Consider the following 23,260-nt stretch of genomic DNA (forward strand, 5'->3'; position numbering starts at 1 on the left):
ACAAAAAAAGATATTTTGAATTTGAAAACTGTAGCCAAACAGTTGAAGTTCACCATTGACTTCCAGTATAGTCCAAATAATACAGTACAGAAAATTAAAGTAGCTAAAACTTGAAAAAACAGCATGAATGTTTTTAGTCTGCATAGTGTTGCTCATGAATTCCTGCCTGAAACAACTGCACATGAAACAGAGAAAATGGTGAGACGGTTGGACAGGAGAAAAACAAGGTCACCATTATAGTCTGTGACCTTTGTCCAAACCTGTTTTACTAGCAGACGTTTAACCCCCTGAAATCTATGACAGAGGTCAGCAGGTGCCGGAGGGGTGTTGCCTGTCTGTGCCTGTGTCTTCTGCTCTCTGTCTCACGTTTATTACTTTTCTCTCTAGATTTGAAGAATGGTGTCTATCTATTAAAAACATGTTGGCACAACTTGTGCTTTTGGAGTCTTTGTTAACATGTACAGTTCTGGTGTAAGGACAGAAGCAGATGGATGCAAACAAGCATGAGGAGACCTGAGAGGTAATTAGGAGACCTGAATGAGATGAAAGTAAACAGAATAAACACGTTACAGGAGATGAGAAGGGCTGAAGGAAAAAAGGAGAGAGTGGCACATTCCTCTTCCTTTGTCTCTGCTTCCCTTGTCCGGACTCTTCAAAACAACAGCTGGAGCTCTCACAGGTGTGTTTTACTTGCTGAAAGCTGAAACATATGAGCTGACAATGCACACACACACACACACACACACATGTGCAAGTATGCTGATGCAGCAACCACACACTACAGTTTTTTCAGAGGTTTTTCTCCAAACAAGTTTAAAGTGCTCCTTCTGCACATTTATAACAATTATTTTGATTATCACTGAGATAAAGTAACGACAATGAGATCTTAAGCCATACTTTAAAATTTATGTTTTATAAATCAAAATGATCAAACAAAACCAGTAGCTTCTGCAAACATTATGCTGACACTATGCATTTTTTAGCAATTTTTTCAAAATTCTATTTTATTTTATTTTTTACAAGATGGGCGTAATAAGATGCCCTTTTCATAAACTGTGATGATGCATTTCCACAGTTATTGACATTGTAAATTTAGAAACGTTTTTGTCTCTGCATGTTTTTATGTAAAGTACATAAATATAAATTTCAGAAAACTAGTTGGGTGACAGAGGGAATTTGACATCTACATTTACATTTATTCATTTAGCATACACTTTTATCCAAAGCAACGGATATAAGATGCAATTTGAAGAGTTCAGATGCAATTTTGCATGCATCTGCATCTGCAATTTTCAACTAAAATTTGGATTTTTATCAGGCTCCTATATTTATGTTCAGTTATTTTTACTTTAATAGCCTGGAAAAGGACCTGCACATTGCCATTAAAGTAAAATGACTCAACCTAAGCATAGGAGCTTGATAAAAATGCTAATTTTAGATGAAAATTTCAGATGGCACTTAGAGGCTTTTGCATCTGAACTCTTCAATTCTTCTTAATTCTGACAACCATAATCAATTGATATATATATATATATATATATATATATATATATATATATATATATATATATATATATATAATGTAATATGACTTTATCAAAATGACTACATTTGGTTACACCAATACAAATCTTTTTTAAGGGTTAAATCAAGTATAAATAGATTATTTCGATGACAATTCCAGTATTGACCAAAACTAGTTATCGATCAAGGGATTCACTAATGTCACTGAGAGTATGTATACTAGTTAGCAACCTAGACAGTCCAAAGGTGGTGTGTATATTTGTGTGTGTCCCAGTTGTATGTGTATCTCTGCTGCAGGAAACAGTGGTATCCTGTTTTGCAGTGGACTCCCATTGTTGCACTGATTAAACTTACACTAATATACACACCACAGCTACTGCGCTGTTAATGATGAGAAAAGAGCAATGTGTCTGAGATCAAGCAGTCGTGATTCATAATACACACATTTGGCCGGGAAGCCTTCACACAAGTGCCCCCGTCTTGCGCGACAAAGGATGAAGCACTGGACACAACACATTGTGTGACTGTATTGTGTGTGTTGTCTAGTCTTTCTGTCTCCACATGGTCATCCATCACTCTTGACCGTCCAGACCCTGTCTGTTTATTTATCTGTCTTTTGAGTAACAGAGACGGTTTACACTGTAATTACACTAAATCATTTCCTAGTTTGATGAGCTTGGTGAGCTTGGTCATGATGTGGGTGCCATTTTTCATATGAGGAAATGACAACGGTCTCTGACCAAATCATTGTATTTTCTTTTCTTGCTAATTATGGACTTCTCCTTTGTCTTTCATTTACATGAGAAAAACACGTTTCAGTCTGTTCATGAATGGTGCAAGTATTTATGAGTGAAAAGAGTTCTAAACAAATATGCTGATGTATTTTGATGTGATGGGACAACAGGTGATGGACATTTTTTTTTCACTGGAAGAAGTGCTACTATTGATTATTGATTTGTATGCATTATAAACACTGGTTTTCACTTCACAAGACTTTAGGTGGACTAGCTGACATGAGATTCAACATGAGGCTGAAGTCATTCAAAAACATGGGGTCCGATGCTTATAAGAAACTCAAGAAACTTATAATAATCTATGTTGAAAACAGCTGTAAATATTTAATATTTCAGAGGAAACTGAGATACATTTTTTGGATTCTTTGATATATTGAAAGTTCAAAAGAAAAGTATGTATTTAAAAATCTAAATATTTAAATCTAATCTAATCTAAAAGTATTTAATACACTCCCCCTCTCTCTCATAAGCGCACACACATACACATGAGTACACACACAAACACTCCCCAATCTTAACCCTGTATTGAGACAAAAATCTCAAATAGTTTTACTCATGGTTTTATTAAACTCTTACATTTCTTGTCCAAAATACAATACAATACTATATTCTTCTTTAAATTTATAATAAAAAACTGTTTCTGATTAAATGGTTTGTTGCATTTTTCCCCTCCAGCTGTTTGTGACCCTATGACTTTCACTGCAGAATGGACCTCACGGAAATCAACCATGGTTTTACTGTAGTAAAAAATTAGGAACCATGTTTTTTTTTTTTTTTTGGCATAATTATTACAATTTGTATAACTATTGCTAGTGGTTAATTTGTGGTTACCATGATTTACCTATACTAACCATGATTTTTTTGGTTTTGGTAAACCATGGTTAATGTTAGTAAGGGCTGACCCGTTTAGGGTCACAACCCACCATTTGAGAAGCACTGATCTTCTAATGCTTTGTTTATCTATGTACATTTTACCATTTACACTAAAAGCATTTGAAAAAACATGTCTGAACAACTTAAGAAAAGAGGTTTTGCCAATCACTAATTTTTTTATTTTTCTTTAAAAAATGCACTTTCTTGATAAACAATCACCACCCGCAAATTATTTTCCCCTTTCATGTCTTTCTCTGAGAAGCAGACAGGAAAAGCATGTAAAGAATCCATAGGCACTGAGAAAAGGCAAACCTACGATTCCCACTCGCTCGTGTTAATTAGAGGTGCTCCGATCACGATCGGCCGATCGTTATGCGTATCTCCTCAGTAAAGCCGGTTTTCTAATCAGCGGTTAATTCCATCAGGTGCGTGATTTGACATAGAGAAGCTGTTACTACACAGAGCCGTTGTTAATAGAGAAGATGCGCAAATCACGTTAATTTTCAGCGTTTATTGGCCCATCTTCTCAGTTAACAACGGCTCTGTGTAGTAACAGCTGCTCTATGTGAAATCACGCACCTGATGGAATTAACCGCTGATTAGAAAACCGGCTTTACTGACGAAATGCGCATTAACGATCGGCCGATCGTGATCGGAGCACCCCTAGTGTTAATGAAGACAAACTACAAACAAGCAAAAAACACAAACATACAAACATTTGACGAGAGCTCTACAAAACCAAACACCTGATAGCAGGAGATAAATGTGCTGTTATTTCCCACAGAAATTAAAATGTCTGTCAGCACCCTTTATGCCTTGGCTTTTGAGCGCATTTTAGTTTTCATAGCTCACAATCAGAGCTGATCCTCTTTGAGACCAGAACAAAATCCTCTCACATTCCCCTGCTAAGCTCTCATAACATCTTCTCTCTGTCTCAGCCAGACATTGAAGGTTATATAAAATTTTTCCCCAGAAAACTCCAGATAGAACATCCCTCTAAATCCCTTCTGATACAATACACACTGTTGCATAGGACACAAAATAGTACAAAAGTAACACAATAACATTAAACACCCCAAAAATGTTAACTGTAAACACCCCAACAATTAACTTACAAAACTAAAGCCATAAACAATAAAACAATTAAACAGAGTTGATAGGGAATAAATTATCATAACCTTTTCTTTTTCTTTTTTTAATTCACAAAGCCCAGTCTTGGAGACTCAGAAGGCTTTGGTGAATTAAGTACTGCATGATGTACAGAAAGACCCAATAAAGGGTTTGTTTGTCACAGATCAAACCAATATTATCATATGCAAAACAACATTAACAGCCAATGACAGTTCAAGAGTTTCATTGGCCCATTTTATGGGTTAAGAATATGTACATTTAAATCAAAGTTAATTTGCTGGTTACTCCTCCTCTTATGCCCTGCGTGTCACCACAACTCAACGAATAAAGCCTTTAGATTTTGTGCGACTTTGGTGTTCTCTGCGTGAGGGGAATGAATAAAGTTATTGTTCATTTAAATGAATGTGTTTATGGGCTCACTGTAAATAATGATGTTCTGACAGTGACCGTGTCACTGAGAGGGGAAAAAAACAAAGCCTTTTTGTTCCAGCTACAAAACAAGAACTGTAAACAGAGGCATACCTAGTTGTCCTATATTCTTTAATCTCAGAGGCAGATACTCTTAATCTAATGACATTCAGTTAAACTAATTTCCTATGTTTGCGTTGTTCTCTACCGCACAGAGGAAGGTTTTACGCTTATAAAATGTATTTTGGGCTTCGTCACTTGAGTTGGATGCGGATGAAATAGCTGCCAAACTGCCATATGGCCACAATTAAGAACAATGTTATAACAAAGTATCCTATGATTAATAAACGATTTGTAAACGCTACATTCATTATTTAAGTTATGGAACGTGATCTTTTCCTAAAGGCCACCCGGAACTGTATGGTACCAATATAAAAAAATTATACATATACATACATACACATACATACACATATATATATATATATATATATATATATATATATATATAGACTAATGGTAACATCACTTTCAGAGAAATGGCTGAAATAAGAAAGTTTTAAGCTCTCCATTCAGGGTTTGTTATGTTTGCAGATTTGAACACCTTTTAACTAAGAAACAACTGCAAACAAACCAAGAGCCTCATCATAGATATAAGGATTAACCAAAAATACAAAGTGAAAATAGTCTGTCACTCAAAGAACTTAAAATTCACAGTCATTATTTACTCATACTTATGAGTAAAACAAACCTGTATGACTGACTTTTCTTCCAGGAAACACACACACACAAAAAAAAAATTCTAAGGAGATCTTTTTTTTTTCATCCAGTTACAAGAAAACAGGTACAGGCTCTTAAAAAATTGATATTAAAGTCATATGCATGTGTTTTTAAGATAATAATCTTCCCCTGAAGTGAGCTCAAATACTGGATTAGTCCTATTTGAGTATGAATTATTTAGTTGAATCAAGAGATTCGTTAAATAAACCATTTAAAAGAGCAATCCATTCATGAAACATGTCCCAAGGAGAGCTGAGATCAAGATTTATCAGTTAATAAAATATTGAATTTGTCACAAAAAAAACTTAACTCACGACTTCAGAAAACTTTGAGTATGACTTTGAGATACAGTATGGTGTCTTTCGTAACACTGAATGCTCCAGGTCCAATTCTATGTCATTTAAAATGTCTTAACATGTCATACAGGTTTGGAATATGATTGTGAGTAAATTCACAATTTGTATTTTTGGAGTAAACATCCTTAAGGGGTTGCTTTTCCAAAAATGAGAATTCTATTATTTACTCATCCTCATGTCATTCCACACTTGTATGACTGTTTCTTATGTAGAAGAAAAAAAAGAAGCTATTCTGAGAAAATTCTGGCAGCCAAACTGTTTTGTTTACCTTCCACAAAAGAAAGTCACACAGGTTTGGAACAATATGATGAGTAAATGTTGACATGATTTACATTTCTGGGTGAACTATCCTTTTGACTAAACAGACAAGAAAATAGTCTGTCCTCAGAATTTAAAGAGGCAGTTTCACTAGAGTTTTGAGTTCAGAAGGTATCATGGAAGTCTGAAACTCAAACCAGAATGTTTTCTGGCTTGGGTAAAAAGGAGAGAAGGCAATTAATTCGATTCAATCACATTTAGTCGAAATCCTCTCTCAGATTTGGATCAGTTTATAGGAGGGCTTGTTTGGAATGATAGCTCCGAACCACCAGAAGAGGAAGAAGCGGATGAGGCTAGTAAAGATGCCAGGTGTGTTGGGCACCTGAAAGACAAAAAATAAATAAAAATGTAAAAATAAATACATTTTAAAATAAAATAAATGACACTTTCTCAGGTCAGCCTCTTCATCATCTTACCATTATATAATAATCATGGAGTTGAAGGCCATACAGTGTCCATGATGTGGATGTGAAAAATGTAGCCACGGTCAAGGAAAAAGACAAGCGCTCCACAGACTTATTTCGCACAATATCCAACTGGTGGAAATGAAGAACACAAAAGTTTTTTGAGAGGAGAATGATGCATTTGCTACCATTTATTATAAAAAAAAAATATATATATATATATATACAGAGGAGACGGAATTGTTGAGAGAAAGGGGGACTGAAACATGATGCAGGCAAGACTCAAACCTGTCTTCCACTTAAGCACCAAGGATCAGCAAATCTGAAGCACATGTACTGTCTGTTGCATCACAGCTCCAAACACGTGTTATTTACACTCACCCAGTGAGTATAGTCTCTCCCATAACAAGCAAATATGGACACTTGCAGAAAGTGACAGAGGGAAAAACAGGAAGCAACAAAAGGAGGTACAATAATGACAGGAAATGCACCACCGGGCAAAGGAAAGATAGACAGAGCTGGACTGATAAATATGGAAGAGAGAGAGAGATCCAAAACAGGAAGATGGAAACTATGAGAGGGCACAAAAAGAAGGATGGATGTAGTGATAAACAAAAGGTGGAATGCTGGAATGTCACAGTTAGACTTCACACCATTATTTTATCAAGGGAAACGATAAGAAGAGAACATGTGCATTTATTTTAGAGTTGATATATGGTAGATGTGAAACCGTCCTCCGTAAAATGCGGAGAGAGTGTTACATGCTATTCACAAACAGCACGTAACACCTCAAAGAGAAAGGAAAACTTGAAATCACATTATATGACCCCTTTAACGCCGGTTAAATGTATAGGTGTGTACTCACGAGATCAGTGAGAGGAGAGAGGTACATACTGATGGTGAACACACTGCAGGCGAGGCCCAGCTGAGAGAGTTGAGCTTCTCCAGAAGGAATCACCACAGTAAAATACACCCAGCCTACACACAACACACTCACCATCGTCAGTGTCTGCGAGAACACTCGCCTCTGAAACACACACACACACACACACACACACACACACACACAAGTACAGCAAAATTCAGGGGAAGCTGTTCAGATTAGAATGGAAATGGAAGGATATTGTTTAGTAATACATCAACATTTATTAAGCACATGTGGATTATTTTCTGATCACTCTTACAACTTATTCAGAACTTTTTATTTGTTGTATGTTTTATTTGTTGTATATACAGTGGGTTTCAAATGCCTGTGTTCACATTATAAAAAAAATCATCAGGGATCAATTTGAGTTAAATCTGGATCTAACCTATATAGAAATATCATGTTATTGTTTAAATTATACTTTTCACTCAACTTGTTAACATAACTGATAAAATAACTTGTAAAATATTGTATTGATTTTTCAATTAAATTTTTCATTTTAAACTTCATTCAAATTGGCATTCTAAAAATATAACTTTTGAATAAACTTTTAAATTAAACTTTTCATGCAAACTAGAATTCTGATAACAACGTAATCGACTGAACTTTCAACTTAAAATATTCACTCTAATTGTTATGTTGATAATGTAACTTGTAATTAAAAATATATTATTAATTTGTAAATTAAAATTCACACAAATAATCATCCCGATAATAACTTGATATTCATATATTTCACTTTTAAAATATATATATATATATATATATATATTATTAAACTTTAATTCTAACTGTTATACTGGGAGTGACTTAAAGGGGCACTAAGTAGGAATTACTCCCATCTAGTGGTGAAATTGTATTTTGCATTCAAACTAATTTTGCTCTCCAGCGCCTCGCTTTTTCAAATGCGCGTTGCATCTACGGTAGGCGATATGTACCAAAAAGCTTTGACAGGATGTCTTCTAATAGCACTTCGTCGAGTTTTCCTTCAGGTGAACAGGTGTGTTATTTCAAACAAACAGCAACATGACAACTAACAAACGAATGTTACAGTATGAATTACTGACTGTGGAAAACATGAAATATTGTAATTAGTAGTTATGTCTTCTTTATTCGTTATATTTTCTGAATAATGTGCATTGTTAGATATAAAAAAAATATTGTAATATAGATTGTAACACTGACTTACCTGTCGAGAAGAAAACTGGCCACTTCAGCGTCTCTTTTGAAATCTTTATCAAGCATTAGCTCTTTCCACCTAGAAAAAGCTTCCCCGACATTAACTCGTTTTCTGTAATCTACGGTCACGTTTCCTTTTACGTTCTATTTTTGACTGTTTTGGCGACGATGTTTTCTTCTCCTGTGGCGCGGCATATGTATGGTCCATAATAAGAATGCAATCCAGACTTTTAAACTTGCTGGTGCAGTTTCAAGCGCCTCTCACTGCTCTGCACCTGCGTTTCTGGCTCTGACCGAAAACGCGCTGTGGAAACGCGTTGGCTTAGTACTTTTTGTCCCTCTCTGCTATTATAGTTTTGCAAGATGGCGGAACTACATGGAAGCCTCCGTCGACCTACCCGTCCCATGTATATAAAGATAATAAATTCTTCATTTACGAGGATTAGTTTAAACATTGGCATAGGTATTTGTACACCATTGAGGGCATATTTATGAATAAAAATATTGATTTTAGATAATAAAATACCTAAAAAGTTACTTATTGTCCCTTTAAAAATACAAACTTAAAAATACAGGTGCATCTCCATAAATAAGAATGTCGTGGAAAAGATCATTTATTTCAGTAATTTAACTAAAACTGCTTAACTTGTGTATTAAATAAATTCAATAAACACAGACTGAAGTAGTTTAAGTCTTTGTTTTAGATGAACACCGAGCTGAGCCAGATAACGAACGAACGATTGACTCGTTCTCTAGTAAAGAAGCGTTTCTATCAGACACGTCCAATTCGAGAACCGAGGAGCTGATGATACCGCACATGTGTGATTCAGCGTGAAGCAGACTGACACACAAAGAGTCTGAACCGAACTGATTCTTTTGACGAATGATTCTGAACTGATTCTTCTGAACCAAAGGCTTGAATCAACTGCAATTCATTTTCAGTTCTCTCTTCACAGCAGTTCAGTCAGTGTACTGTTTGAGTACATGAATTACTCCGGGATATTGGTTTGTTTGAACTCAGAGGGAGAATACACACAGCTTCAGTGGAGGAACTGAGAGCTCTTGGACTAAATCTAAAATATCTTAAACTGTGTTCTAAAGATGAATGGAGGTCTTACGGGTTTGGAACGACATGAGGGTGAGTTATTAATGACATAATTTTCATTTTTCTGTGAACTAATCCTATAAGTTTCCACAGTCTGTGATGATTTGGGGTGCAATGTCATCTGCTGGTCCATTGTGTTTTTTTTAAAAACCAAAGTCACTGCACCTGTTTACCAATACATTTTGGAGCACTTCATGCTTGCTTCTGCTGACCAGACTTTTGAAGATGGTAATTTCATTTTCCAGCAGGATTTGGACCTGCCCACACTGCCAAAAGCCCCAAAAGTTGCTTAAAAGGACCATGGTGTTGGTGTGCTTGACTGGCCAGCAAACCTACCCGACCTGAACCCCATAGAGAATCTGGGCTACTGTCAAGAGGAAAATGAGAATCAAGAGACCAAACAATGCAGATGAGCTGAAGGCCACGGTCAAAGAAACCTGGGCTTTGTTACCACCTCAGCAGTGTCACAAACTGATCACCTCCATGCCACGCCGAATTGAGGCAGTAATTAGAGCAAAAGGAGACCCTACCAAGTATTGAGTACATGTACAGTAAATTAACATACTTTTTTATTTTTTTATTGGTCTTATGAAGTATTCTAATTTTTTGAGAGTGAATTGGTGGGTTTTTGTTAAATGTGAGCCAAAATCATCACAATTAAAAGAATCAAAGACTTCTAACTACTAACTACAAACTACTTCGGTATGTGAGCTGAATATATTTAATACACGAGTTTCACAGTTTGAGTTGAATTACTGAAATAAATAAACTTTTCCACAACATTCTAATTTATTGAGATGCACCTGTATTTTTAAGTCTGGTCTCAGACTTTGGATCCCACTGTATAATCAATAAGAGTTCAAGAACTGGACAGCGCTAAAGGACAAACCTTGTCTTTGGCATAATGACAGTAGGTGATGATGTATAACGTCTGTAAAAAGGCCCCAATGATGTTTACAGATATCACCGTTCCATCTCCCTTTAATAATCCATAGTACAGCCAGCCTAGATTACTAAAACACACACAAAGACACATAATCATTCAAATAAACTGAAATCTATGCACAATGCACATATAAAGTTGTATTCACATATACAACATTACTGAATGAAAGCTACAGGTGTAAAATACCAAACACATACTTCAAGCATGTGGTGAGGAAGGGCAGAAACTGAACGTTATCTGCACTCTGTGTGGTCTTCATTTTCTTTAAGTCGGTCCTGCAAATGCAGAGAGGAATTTGTTGATGAAGATTTAGACATCTAGTAGCTACACAATACAATACAATAATACAAGAATAAGCGGTATTCTATACCTATTCATAAACTGTAAAATAATAATAATAATTATACAAAGAGAAGACATGCAATTAGATTAATATTATATTGGATAAACATAGATATGCAAATCATATGCTTTATATTTTGTAATGTAACTTCATACTGATAGTGAAATTAATTTGTTTCAGACGTTCTGCAGGTTTCAGGCAAAGTGCCATAATTGCTAATACTCTAAAATATTAATATCTTGATGACAGCGTTGGCTAATGTCAGTAGTAACTTAACAGTATAATGGCGGAAACTTTTGTTACCATGGTATCTTGCTGTGAGGGGGCTGTTTATTAAGTTTGAGTACAGGCAGTTTATATTAGGCGCAACAACATATTTGTAACCACTACAGTTGATACAAAACAGTAGAGAACTTTGTTTATTTAAAACATTTATAACTAATTCATTTACATACTAAACAGTAAACTCTAGAAAGGCGCAAGATGTCACCAGATGTGAAGATTATTAAAACCCATAAGTGTGTACAGTTTAGCTCAGCTACATTATAACTGATGTGACTGATCATAAATATCAATTAAAACACTTAGTAACTTACAATCCCGTCGTGAACATCCCGACGGTGAATATGATGCACGCACATGATAGCAGCTGCAGAAAATCCATAGACTGAAAAGGCGAAAAATGAGCTGTGCTTTTATGCAATCAAGCGAATTAAAATATACTTATAAAGCTCCTGCAACAGTGGAACGCTGACGTCTTCTCTATTTCCGTGTTTGTAATCTGTGGATAGATTTCTTCACTCTGATTGGTTTTTGCCGAACGCTGCTCACTGACGTCATTTTGTAGTCCGGTTGTAGTGAAATAGAGAAATGGAGAGGTAGGTTACTAAATGTAGCAATTTTACGATGTTTCCTAAAGATAGTCCTTTGAATATAATGAGTTTTGTAGTACAGTTTGTCTAGTGTAATGCGGTCTTAGAAACATTACCAAGCGTTCTTAATTAATTTTTGCACTGCCTGACCATTTTGTAATTTATTGTTATAGAAATGATTTAATTATTGTTCTAACTAAACAAAGTTATCTAAACAAATAAATAAATTCTATATTATGATATTATTATACAAGTGCCTTTTTTGAAGTAGTAATTTTGTCGAATGTTAATGCACTGAAAAGCATGCTTGATTTTAAATGGGGCACAGCATCATTATTCAAATTTTTTAAAGTGCAAGATTTACATGTGCAAAATGTAATTTGACAAATTTTAAATAAATAAAAATATATTCAGGATACAGAAAATGCTAGCTATTAAATTATATTTAGCAAAGCAAAGGAGTCAGTTATTTTTTTCTAAGGGTGACAAATGCCGCCATAATTCGCTGAGATATAAAAAGTTTTCTGAAAATCCAGGTGCCAAAAATAGCCAGTTGAGAAACACTTATATAGCGAGTCCATGTGAACATCTTTAGAATTTTTTTATATTGCTGCGAACATTCTGCTTCATACTTTCAAACTAAATTATGTATTTTCCATTGACATGTGATTACATACAGACGCATCTTCTGTTTAATGTTCCAAGTAAAATGAACAAGTTATATTCTGGCACCAAAGTGTCACTTAACTAAAAGCTGTGAGGCGAAAAAAGAGATGAAAAGGGAATGAAAGAGGACAGGAAGGAAGTTTGACAGTGTTAACAGTGCTCTTTGACAATGTTTAACTTTTACACCGAGGCCTCAACATATTTCAGAAAAACTGTTTTCCCTAAAACCGAAATACTTATATAAAAAATAAATAAATTATATATATATATAATTTATTTATATATATAATTCCCCTCTATATATATATATATATATATATATATATATATAATATTTGTATTTTCCTTTTATTTGAATCAAATAAATGTTTTTAATAAAAAAACAATTCCACACATTTTTTATAATTAACAAATGTCTTTATTTTATATACCTCTCAGTATATACATTTTTTACATAACTATGTACAAGTTTATAAACAAATACAGTACAAAACACAGCTTTTACCAAAAAAAAAATAATTCTTTTAACTTATTTGAAAAAAATTATTCAACAGTTTGAATTGTTTGTGCATGTTCTGCTCTCAGTCAGAAGTCCGGCTTCTTTCTCTCACTCTCTCACAAACACAAACAGCATAACCCAACATTCCTATTCAAAACCAAATGATGTTTTATGAAAAAAAAAAAAAACAACTTTGATCTCATCTAAACATTAGTGCCAGTACATTTTGTAGGGTGTGTTCACATTACATCACAAAAACCAACTGAAACTAGAGCAACACGAGATCCAAAACACGGGAAACACCAATGCTTGATAACTCTTCTAGATTTACAAACACTGTTATATGCATGAACATCAATTCTTTATAAGGTGCAAGATCAGGGGCAGTTTTAAGATAAATCCTGTGGTCTTTGACTCAAATCGGTACAGTAGAGCAAAGGTCTTCATCAAACACAATATCTAGTCTACTGTTCACCCTTGTGATCACAATTCCAGTTATACAGCTAATGGTTACAAGACAAGCTCTGCGGTCTTCAGGGTTTATTCTGCATCACATTGGTAATTAAAGTTGTGATTCACTTTTAAGAAAGAAAACATTCTTTTTACAAAAGTCAAATAAAAAAAAGCAGATGTGGAAAATAATCATAGAACGGAATTTTAAAAAAATGGAGAAGGCTCTTCAAAAACACCTTTCTCTGGTCACATCACTCTCACAAACACACATACAAACACGTCACTCAGCAACTTGCACGCCAGCACCAAAATTTCAGTTTGTATAAAAAAGGTTCATATAAAATCTATTCTGAAAGCCGGTAACCAGCACCGGTGTTACAGTCTGTTGTGTCCTTAAGGACCAGCGTCCATAAAGTTATCTCATATTAGGCTCAGTGGAGAAGCAGGAAGAGGAATATAGAGATCAACGTGATGAAACTTGAGACAGGAGCAATGCGAACACCCGAACTGCCCACGCTCCTCTGCACAACTGGGATCATGGCAATAGGGTCATCTGAAACCAGAAGAGGAGGATCATGAGTACATTTACCAACTATGCAACTTGCGGAATGTCACTCGAACACCTTGGCTTACAAAGTCTAAAAATTCCACAGCTTTTCTAATACAAATGGACATGCTGAGCGATGAGAAGTGCTCACCTGCTGGAAGCCTGTTTGATGGGTTATGGACTCCACCAGCCGCTACCTTCCCCTCTAATTCCTCATGTTTTTCCATGGTCTTCTTCTTGTCTTTAGAACATAGAAAATATAATGAAATAGTTGGACTCTTAGTAAGGCTTCGTCGTCCTTGTCATCCAGCAAAGATTAAATGTCTAGACAAAAATGGCAAGTTTGAAATGCAAAAACTTATTTGACTTACGATGAGGTCCAACTACATCCACCTTCAGTCTCAAACACTCCTGTCCATGATGGTGAAGAGGCTTGGCTGTGTAAAACAGAGAAACAATTTTGGAATCTGGAATCTGAAGCGCTACAAATAATAATATACTTGCTAATAAGTGCTAAAAAATGCTAATACATTTAGTATTTATGGTTTTGTTTCGTATTGTTTGTTATGGTAATTATTTTAAAAAAGGGAATTTTTAATTCATATATAATATTTAATAATAAATATTTAGTGTTTGTCAAAGTCAAAGATGTGGATACTTACAAATATAGTAGTAACTCTCTCCCTGACGGAACTCTTTGCCCAGAGTGAAGGGGGTGAAGCGCTGGAACTTCTCCGAGAACTTCTCTGGAGCGTGAGGAGCGAAAGGTCTGGAGCACTCCCAGCGCAGCTGGTCAAAGGACTGGGGCTTGCAGTTCTCGTAGTCTTCCAACTCCACCATGTAGAGCACGTACCGCTCGGCCTCCTGGGATGGGATCTCGCCACGAGTGTAGTGAGGGCAGATGATGTCCAGATAGTCATTAATGCGGACCTCCACGGTGTAATCATCCCATAGGAAACTGGAAGAAGAAAGAGAGAGAGAAAATCCATGAATGGCTGTCAATATTTACTGAACACATCCTACAATACTGTTGAACTGAACACAGACACACCTCGGGATAAAAATGGCTTGAAAAAAGAACTTGACGTGCACAAACAAACTGAAACAAAAGTTCTGGTGACACTGAAACAGCCTCAGGCATCCGTCCTCAGTACAAATCAAAAGTAAGAGATACACCCTTATGCACGTGTGTGGGTGACTAGTGTTCCCTCTTCACCTGGTGCTTTTATTTGTGTAAAACACCCTGTAAAATCCCTCCTTTCTTTCTTTTTCTTTCTTTTCTACTCTGCATTTTGGTGTCACACTAGGTGAAGGAGTGTAGATGGGAAATTGTCCAACTGTGTTTTCATTATGTCCTTCATGAAATGGCAAGATGTCAGAATTATATATTTATATATATAAGCTAAATAATGAATAATGGCATTTACTATATCAATTATATATTATCTGGAAAATATAAAAAAATTTTTTTACTGATAATAAATTTTTCAATTTAAGTTAGATTTTTCACAATAAATATTGTTCCAAAACTGATTATTATATATAAAAAAGGTTAAATATATTTTAGACATGTTTTAAGCTAACACATTAACTTCGACAGCTCTAAAATATACGTGACTCTTGGCAAAAGAGATGGAGCCGCTTAGACTGACTGGCTCTTTGAATCGTCTCTACGTGTTTTTACAGCCTCCTCTCTGTCTGCCTCTTCTTTTATTATCGTCTCATTTGCTTTTCCCCGTTTTCATCGGATCTGAACTTCCCTGCTGCTTTTGCCAGATGTACAAATGACAAATCCACAGGCCTCTCAGTATGTTGTTCTTTCTGTGTCTTTGCTTTCATTTTGACAGCGATTTATTATTGTAAATTTTGCCTCAAACCAACTGCATAACATTTATGAATAAATAACATTTTTCCTAATATCGTCTACCCCACGGTGACCACAAGAAGCCATTGTTCGAACCCCATAAGTCATCTGATTGCCTGATTAGCTTAGCGAGTTTTACAACGCTACATGCCATCACATTTCCATATACCCAAAATCTTCAAACCCAATCACATTACCATAACATTTTCCTCACACGGCCCTCATGTGAACCGCCATCAAAACATAAGGCAGCGTCTACTATCCCCCCAGCATGTCCTTTGCTCTATCACTTTCTCCCTTTTGGCACATGTACTTATGTTGCCATTGGGAGCCATGGTTAAATGATAGACAGACACACAGGCTCCTCACGGGCCCCCTGTTGTCCACTCCAACCCCCTTCATCTTTCTCTCTTTCCCACTGTGTCTCTGTAGTAAGCATTAGCTGACCTGTCTAAACAGCCTCGCACTCTATTCAGACGGAGTGTAAACATACACATCACTGCGCTCATTAGCTCTGGTTAATGCAGTCTCACACGGCTTCTAATCAGCAGAGTGTTCAAAATACAGGGTGTACGCCTTTCTAAGCTTTTGTATGTGTATTCAATATACCAATCAACAAGTCATGGTTTATGAGACCAAGCAAAGGTAGATTAGATGCTAAATGTGCAGCTGGTCAAAGCGATTCAAATCAGAGCAGTGTGAACGTGTCCAGTGTCGCTCTGCTGTTTCTGAGAACTAGACTGTGTGGTGGGATGCCCCGTCTCACTTCCTCTGACGTCCCTTTGAAGCAGTTGAGCCGAAGATGTTTGAGACCTAATGACAATGTGTTTGCAAGACCAAGACAACAACTCAAATTGGGTGTCATTAATTCCTCCCCCTCTCCTTCTCACACACATCAGCCTCAGGGTCGGGTCTAGTCTTTGGTAACAAAGGTATTTGCCTAGGGATGAATAGGCATATGCATATGGACCATATCCATTCCATATATTTAAACATTTCATTTTTCGCACAGTACATTATACATTATTTATTTATTTGCCCAAAATAGTATTGCGTATAAAGTGCATCCCTAGATTAGTTTCATGCTGAGAGGGTCTGGTGGCCCTCACACTACGATTCCCATGTGCAACTAATCTTTCTGAGCTGATCCAAGGCCAGCCGCTGATATCTCAAACAATCACAGAGCAGCTCTGTTGTGTTTTTCCTCCCAGTGATCGGTCACTTCAAACGCCGCTGTGCCCACTTGTTCCCGTGTGACAGTCTGCTCTGTGATGGGCCGAGCGTGAGAGTGATGCTGTTCAAGAGGGGCACAAATCCATGTAAACACCACACATCCAAGAGGAGTGTCTGTACCTGCAGCCCCCGGGGGTCACATCACCCATCTGTTTATCACGAGACACAGAGGAGCCTGTGTTTAAATGTTTGTGTGTGGGCTTAAAGACTTCAAGTTGCAGTAAGTAATTTGTTTATTCTGACTGATTAGGTTGGTCATGTGATCTCAACATGGGGGCCCACATGAGGTGACCCGCTAGAATAAAACAGTATTTATTAAGCTACTGATATGACAGGAGTCCTCATTTTATGCAAGTTTAAAAATGCTTTCGAAAGCAATTGTAAAGACTGAAATTTTTTTTTATAACAAATAAATGCTGTTCTTCTGAACTTTCTATTAATCAACAAATCCTGAAAAAAAACATGATTTCCAAAAGAATATTAAACAGCACAATGGGTTTCAACTTTGATAGTAATAAGAAATGTTTCTTGAGTGTCAAATCATCATATTAGAATGATTTCTGAAGGATCACGTGACACTGAAAACTGGAGTTATGACTGCTGACAATTCAGCTCTGTATCACAGGAATAAATTACACTTTAAAATATGTAATACAATAATATACAGTAAATACAATAAAATGCAGCCTTGGTGAGCGTTTTTTTTTTATTACATGTAAAATAGAATTTTCTCTCAGACATGTGTTTGTCTTGTTTCCTCTTAATATTCTGTCTGCTCTCCCCCCTTTCACTCTCTGCCAAATGTTTTAAACTGTCAGGCAGGTCAGTAATGTTAAAGTTCAGGGGCAGATTTTTCAGACACACCCTTACGGAGTCAGCAGCATGCATACACACACACACACACACACACACACACACACTGAGAGCCGGTCAGCGCTGTGTGCTTCAGAACAGATGTACTCACTGCCAGATGCACTCCACTCGCTGTCAGCAGTTGACACACACACAGGGTTTGGTTACTGAAAACCTTTAAGACCTGCTGCTTGTCATGACAAGTATTATGATCCTATTTTAGCAGCTTGTTCTCACACTATCAAGTAATAAAACCTGTCTGTACAAGCGCGTGCATGGAGCTTTTACGCTATTTGTGTTCGTCTGACTTTTTTTCTCCATTACAAGCATAATATACAGAGACGTCTCAGTCTTACACCTTCGTACCATTACAGTCTGACAGGTTCAAGGTGTTAAGTCACCGCTACGTCCTCTTAACGTCACTGCTTTTTCACTTTCCTGCCGATCAGTATGTTCTCGTATTGTCCTTCTTGCCCGATTACATGCCGGTAATTACCCCAGCCCTTGTGGAATGGGTCGGAATGCCATCCGGCTAATCCGCTCTTCCAAACCAGGGATTATCACACTGAGCTCACGGATCACACCGCTGTTATTCCAGCACCAGACCCATCCAATATGGGCTGTTTGCAGTGGTTAAAGTGAGGTTTAGGGGTGGGTTCATTTCTGTGAGTTTAGAGCAAACCACCAAAATGGCATCCCATCTATAACTGTCCTTTTGCTCCGCCCCAAATCTGTTTATTTCTGAGGCCTATAAATCTTTCTGTCTCTCATCCCCCTCTCCCTCCATCTTCTCCTCCCTCTTTCTTTCTCCTCTATGTTTAAAATCACATTATAAACCTGGGCCTCTTCATTCAGGCTAATTTTTTGGAGACACACTTCCTTCTTTCTTTCTGACCTCTAACCCATCACCCATCCCCCAATCCTATGTTTCTCAGTCCTTCCTTCACAAATGCCTGATTTCCCCCTCCTCCCTTTCTCTTTCACTTTTAAATGGCTGCTAATTGCTCGCTGATATGCTAGCTTGTTGTTTGTTAGCACACTGTGAGCTTTAAAGCCAGCGACTTCAGTCACTAAAAGTACTTGTGAAATAATAAACTGAAAACAATATAGGCCATAGGCCATGATCACCAAGTACTGAAAGCGTCCTGTAGATGGCAACAGTGAGCTGCTGAAGACTGAATGCAAACTCTCCATTTAGGTAATCAGGCTACAAGCTTCAGGTTCTTTTGTTTACATTTGTGCGCTTACACAGCTCACACACTTTACTACACCGGCAATTACACAAGCTAGCACACTACAGACAGAAAAACAGGAAACCTCCAACTCAACAGGGCAATGGGAATCAAAACAGTAATCAGGGACTGAACGAGATAGACAAAGGGAGTTGTTTGGGAAAGAAAGAACATGGGGAGATGGAGCACGGAGGGTATTAGGACATATAGAGAGAAATAGCTACGATTTCATAATCAATCAAACCACTAGATGGTAGAACATTCTGTAACGGTTTGTGGAATTATGGATTATATTTCCCATACGCATCCATTTCTGAGTAAATCGGGATTATACAGCACTGGCGTCTATAAATATACAATGTGATTTCTGTGTGAATGGGTCAGATTACACACTTCTACGTATAATCTGAGGCTGAACTCTGTTCGTTTCACAGATTATAGACCTGCCTACGTAGCCGACCATGTTTGCGTGTTTATGAGCCTTAGACAAAGAACAGGGGGGGAGGTTGTTGGGTTAAAGAAGACAGATTTACAGCTGTCTGTGGAATCTGTCTGGTTATATGCTGATCTGCTGTTATCTGTATATGCAAGATAACAACTCAGCAATATAATGCTCAGATATATGTGAAAGATCAAACAAAGTGGGTTTGCTGAGGAAGGGATGGACAACAAGGAAATGGGGTGGACAATGAGAGGACAGCTGAAAGGTCAAGTATAACAACATGTTTGCTGGAAGGAATCCCAGTCTACTAAATATACCCAAATCGGGCAGGGCAAAAATAATGATTCAATGATGTTGACATGACGGGACTGTACACTTCCCCTTCAGCGGACTCAGCGTGCAAGCGTAGGCTTGTGAGAAGCTCAAAAACAGACTGTCAAAAACAAAGTCCATATGTCAGTCCGGACCTGAAAATCCAGTCTCCTCGAGGGGAACACTCACGCACACACCCTTCAAACCAGAGTGTCAGTTCGCCAAAGGCCACGCGCAGGAGATTAAATCATTACTGTTCACTCACACCCACTCGGTTAAAGACAATAGAGTGTGTGTTTGCGTTTGTTTGTGTGCGTGCGAATACTTTTACTCCACAGGCAAAATCAGACGATCATGCCAATTGATATTTAACACCTATCTGCCACTGATTAGTCAAGCCTGTCTAATCTACTTATATAATGACTGATTGAGTTTCACGGGCTGATTGAACAATCACTGGCTTTGATGGAAGTTTTTAAAGGAAAGAAAAGCAAAAGAAGAAATCCCATTAATGGAAACGGTTTCTTTTTTCTTAGAACATAAGATTAATGACAGAGGTTAATCTCTGAAAAAATATGCCGTTTAAAAACACTGTGTGATCCCACCACACCTGTCATATTATGACCAACTAAAAATGGGATTATATTTACAGTATGAGACTCTTAAAAGAAGAGATCAATTCAGATTTTAATGTAGATTTTTTTATTTAAATTGCTTAATATTCTATAATTACAAATTTTCCTGTTGTGGTTATGCAACCTTTTTCATGGATGTGAACCATGTCGGAATTAGAGACTGGACCAAGCACCAGACTGCTGCTAAATAATCCCCTCCATCTCTTTTTCTCCATACTCATCTTGACCTCAAATTGGCAATTCTTGTTTGTTTTTTACCCAAATTCAAGCAGCTCCTATTACTCAGTCACCCTCTTTTCTGCCTCAGGCTCAACCTTTTCACAACCGGTCCTAAAAAGTGTTTGGTCTCTATTACATGATTTCTTCAGTCTTTCTTCAGGCACAGCTGCTGATATCCCCTCCCTCTCTCTCTCTCATTGCTGGCTGATAGTGAGCCAGGCTCTTCTGAGACCGTGTCTGGTTAAGGCTGGTACACTATACTCATGTTGCGCAACAACAGCACTGCTAAATTACTCACCGAAAACAGACTGAATCACAACAGACGGTGTGATGCACCTGTGACATCATGAAAACTTTCAATCGGGTCATGACCTTGAGCATGGATTGAGCAAGGAACTTTTATGACCACAAGTTTATGAGCTGTGTACGTGCAAATCCAGGCGAAACAAGTCAATGACTAGGGAAACGATAAGATGTCATCTCATGGTCAAAGATTCTGTTTTACAGTATTAACAGTAACAAGCTAACGTTTACTGATATCCACAAAAGCCCATTTTCTCCGTCTTGAGTTTCCTTCTAAAAGCATAATAAATCGCTCTGATTGTTGTCATTCGTATTGATCTCTCTAAAGTGTCTGATGACCCGATCTTCCTCACTATGAGGTAAGATTACAATAGCAATCATTTGATGAAACACCAGTCAAAAAGCTAAATGCAAATCTGTAAATGGTAACAGCAACAACTTAATATCATACTAAGAGTAACAAGAGACTTCCCAAAAAGCCTAAGCTACTACAAGCCATATTGCTTGTCTATTGTGGTCATGTCTGTTTACTTATCACTGTGTGTGTGTGTGTGTGTGTGTGTGTGTGTGTGTGTGTGTGTGTGTGTGTGTGAAAGTTTGATTGTATTTTTAATGCAAAATAATTAAAGAAAGAAAGAAACATCCTCATTAATATAGAGAAACAAGAACTGGCTCATTAATTCCTGTTTTGCTGTACATCTACATATATCAAAAGGTTTGTGCAAGGGATAACTTGGGCATGGTAAATATCATATCACCATGTCAATAAGACCCCCTCACTAATATAGTAAAACTAACATGCGTGTGTGTATATTTAGGCTGATCTGTCTGTCCATCTGTCTGGTTTCTTTCCACGTACTTCTCTGTCCAGCTGCTGCCTCTTATACAGTAATTATCATGTCATTCACTAGCATGTTAAATGTTAGACAGACAAGAGGCATATATGAGCAAACCAATAAAGTGTGTGATAACTAAACAAAGCTAAAACAACTTGAAATAACATTACTCGCAAGCCCGGGCTTATAATTTGTTATGTGTCCAAGATATTATGTGTTTTCTTAATCTATTCATGCTCCTTCCCCCACTGAATGAATCTCAGGAGGAGCAAATAACTAGACACTGCAACAAAACATTGCATGAGCCAGATTAAATAACATGAAGAAGCTGAAGACTGCAAGAAGAAATTATTCAGACTATCAATGCAGTGCATATAACACGTAATTCATATACTATAATATAATGCGTACTTGCAAGAATTTAGTTGGACAACTTGTGTTAGTGTACTATCCAGAGATTTCAGATACTGTCAAGAATACTAACCAGAGTTACATCATATAAAAGGCAAAACGATTTATATAAATATTGAAAATACAGCGGAAAGCTTTCATCCAGTTACAGGAGCATGTAGTAAAATTCTTACTTTGCGTTCGTTCTGTTCCAGTAAACACTGTGTCGCTCCGCAGACGCGTACCAGGCGCTGACGCTCACTGCAACGCACACCAACCACAGAAAATCCATCGAGTCCGGGATATGATGCTCTTCAAATGAATAAATACTTGTGCAAAGGATTGTTTTGCACGTTGAAAACGCAGATATAAATGTGCACTACTACAGTGCGAGAAACGCTGAAACACTAGTGATTCTGTCTACTTGAATAACAGGTTTGTATGAGTCTCTAGCAGAAACAGTCGCGGTAAAGCCTGGAGAAATGTGCTCTCAGTCCCCTATATCAATCAGCTACATAAGCCACGCCCTCAAAGAACAAGCAACCAATGAAAAGAAGCAAGCGTGTTTTTCGACACGCCTCTACGCACAGGCTTACAATGATTGAAGTGAACAGACCATCACAAATAGATTACTGTTGTATAACTTTTATTAACATACTATTACAATTCTATTGATATTGTGAAATTAATTTGTTGTTATTTTATTAATTTTGCTTTGCATTTTTTTTCTTTTTTTATAATACTGTTTATTTATTTATTACTTATGTTTAGTTAGCAAATTAAGGGTTTCAGTTAAAACTTGTTTCAGTTGTTTAAGGC

At 36.9% G+C, this 23,260-nt stretch overlaps 2 protein-coding genes across 2 annotated transcripts; both read right to left on the reverse strand.

Moving 5' to 3' along the window:
- Positions 1–3,787: 3,787 nt before the first annotated feature.
- LOC113076397 (sugar transporter SWEET1-like) lies at positions 3,788–11,857 on the reverse strand. The gene is made up of 6 exons (XM_026249047.1): positions 11,683–11,857; positions 10,941–11,018; positions 10,687–10,810; positions 7,454–7,615; positions 6,601–6,720; positions 3,788–6,506 (listed from the first exon to the last, which is right to left on the reverse strand). The coding sequence occupies exons 1-6, from the start codon at positions 11,748–11,750 to the stop codon at positions 6,399–6,401; spliced, it is 660 nt and encodes a 219-aa protein (XP_026104832.1). The 5' UTR covers positions 11,751–11,857; the 3' UTR covers positions 3,788–6,398.
- A 1,211-nt stretch (positions 11,858–13,068) lies between these two features.
- Positions 13,069–22,951, reverse strand: LOC113076398 (ephrin-A1-like). The gene is made up of 5 exons (XM_026249048.1): positions 22,636–22,951; positions 14,786–15,081; positions 14,495–14,560; positions 14,275–14,364; positions 13,069–14,129 (listed from the first exon to the last, which is right to left on the reverse strand). Exons 1-5 carry the CDS (start codon positions 22,731–22,733, stop codon positions 14,008–14,010), a joined length of 672 nt encoding a protein of 223 aa, XP_026104833.1. The 5' UTR covers positions 22,734–22,951; the 3' UTR covers positions 13,069–14,007.
- Between the last annotated feature and the right edge of the window lie 309 nt (positions 22,952–23,260).

Source organism: Carassius auratus, unplaced genomic scaffold (genome assembly GCF_003368295.1).
Source record: "Carassius auratus strain Wakin unplaced genomic scaffold, ASM336829v1 scaf_tig00020399, whole genome shotgun sequence".
NCBI lineage: Eukaryota > Metazoa > Chordata > Actinopteri > Cypriniformes > Cyprinidae > Carassius > Carassius auratus.

Bases quoted from the DNA above. Each gene is read 5' to 3' on its own strand.
- LOC113076397 (XM_026249047.1), bottom strand. From the start codon at position 11,750: ATGGATTTTCTGCAGCTGCTATCATGTGCGTGCATCATATTCACCGTC. The intron at 11,019-11,682 runs GTAAGTTACTAA...CTGCATTTGCAG, and splicing joins GGGATGTTCACGACGGGATT to GACCGACTTAAAGAAAATGA. The intron at 6,721-7,453 runs GTGAGTACACAC...CATTTCCACCAG, and splicing joins TCTCTCCTCTCACTGATCTC to TTGGATATTGTGCGAAATAA.
- LOC113076398 (XM_026249048.1), bottom strand. From the start codon at position 22,733: ATGGATTTTCTGTGGTTGGTGTGCGTTGCAGTGAGCGTCAGCGCCTGG. The intron at 14,365-14,494 runs GTAAGTCAAATA...TATGTTCTAAAG, and splicing joins GGATGTAGTTGGACCTCATC to ACAAGAAGAAGACCATGGAA. The intron at 14,130-14,274 runs GTGAGCACTTCT...TTCTGGTTTCAG, and splicing joins ATCAAACAGGCTTCCAGCAG to ATGACCCTATTGCCATGATC.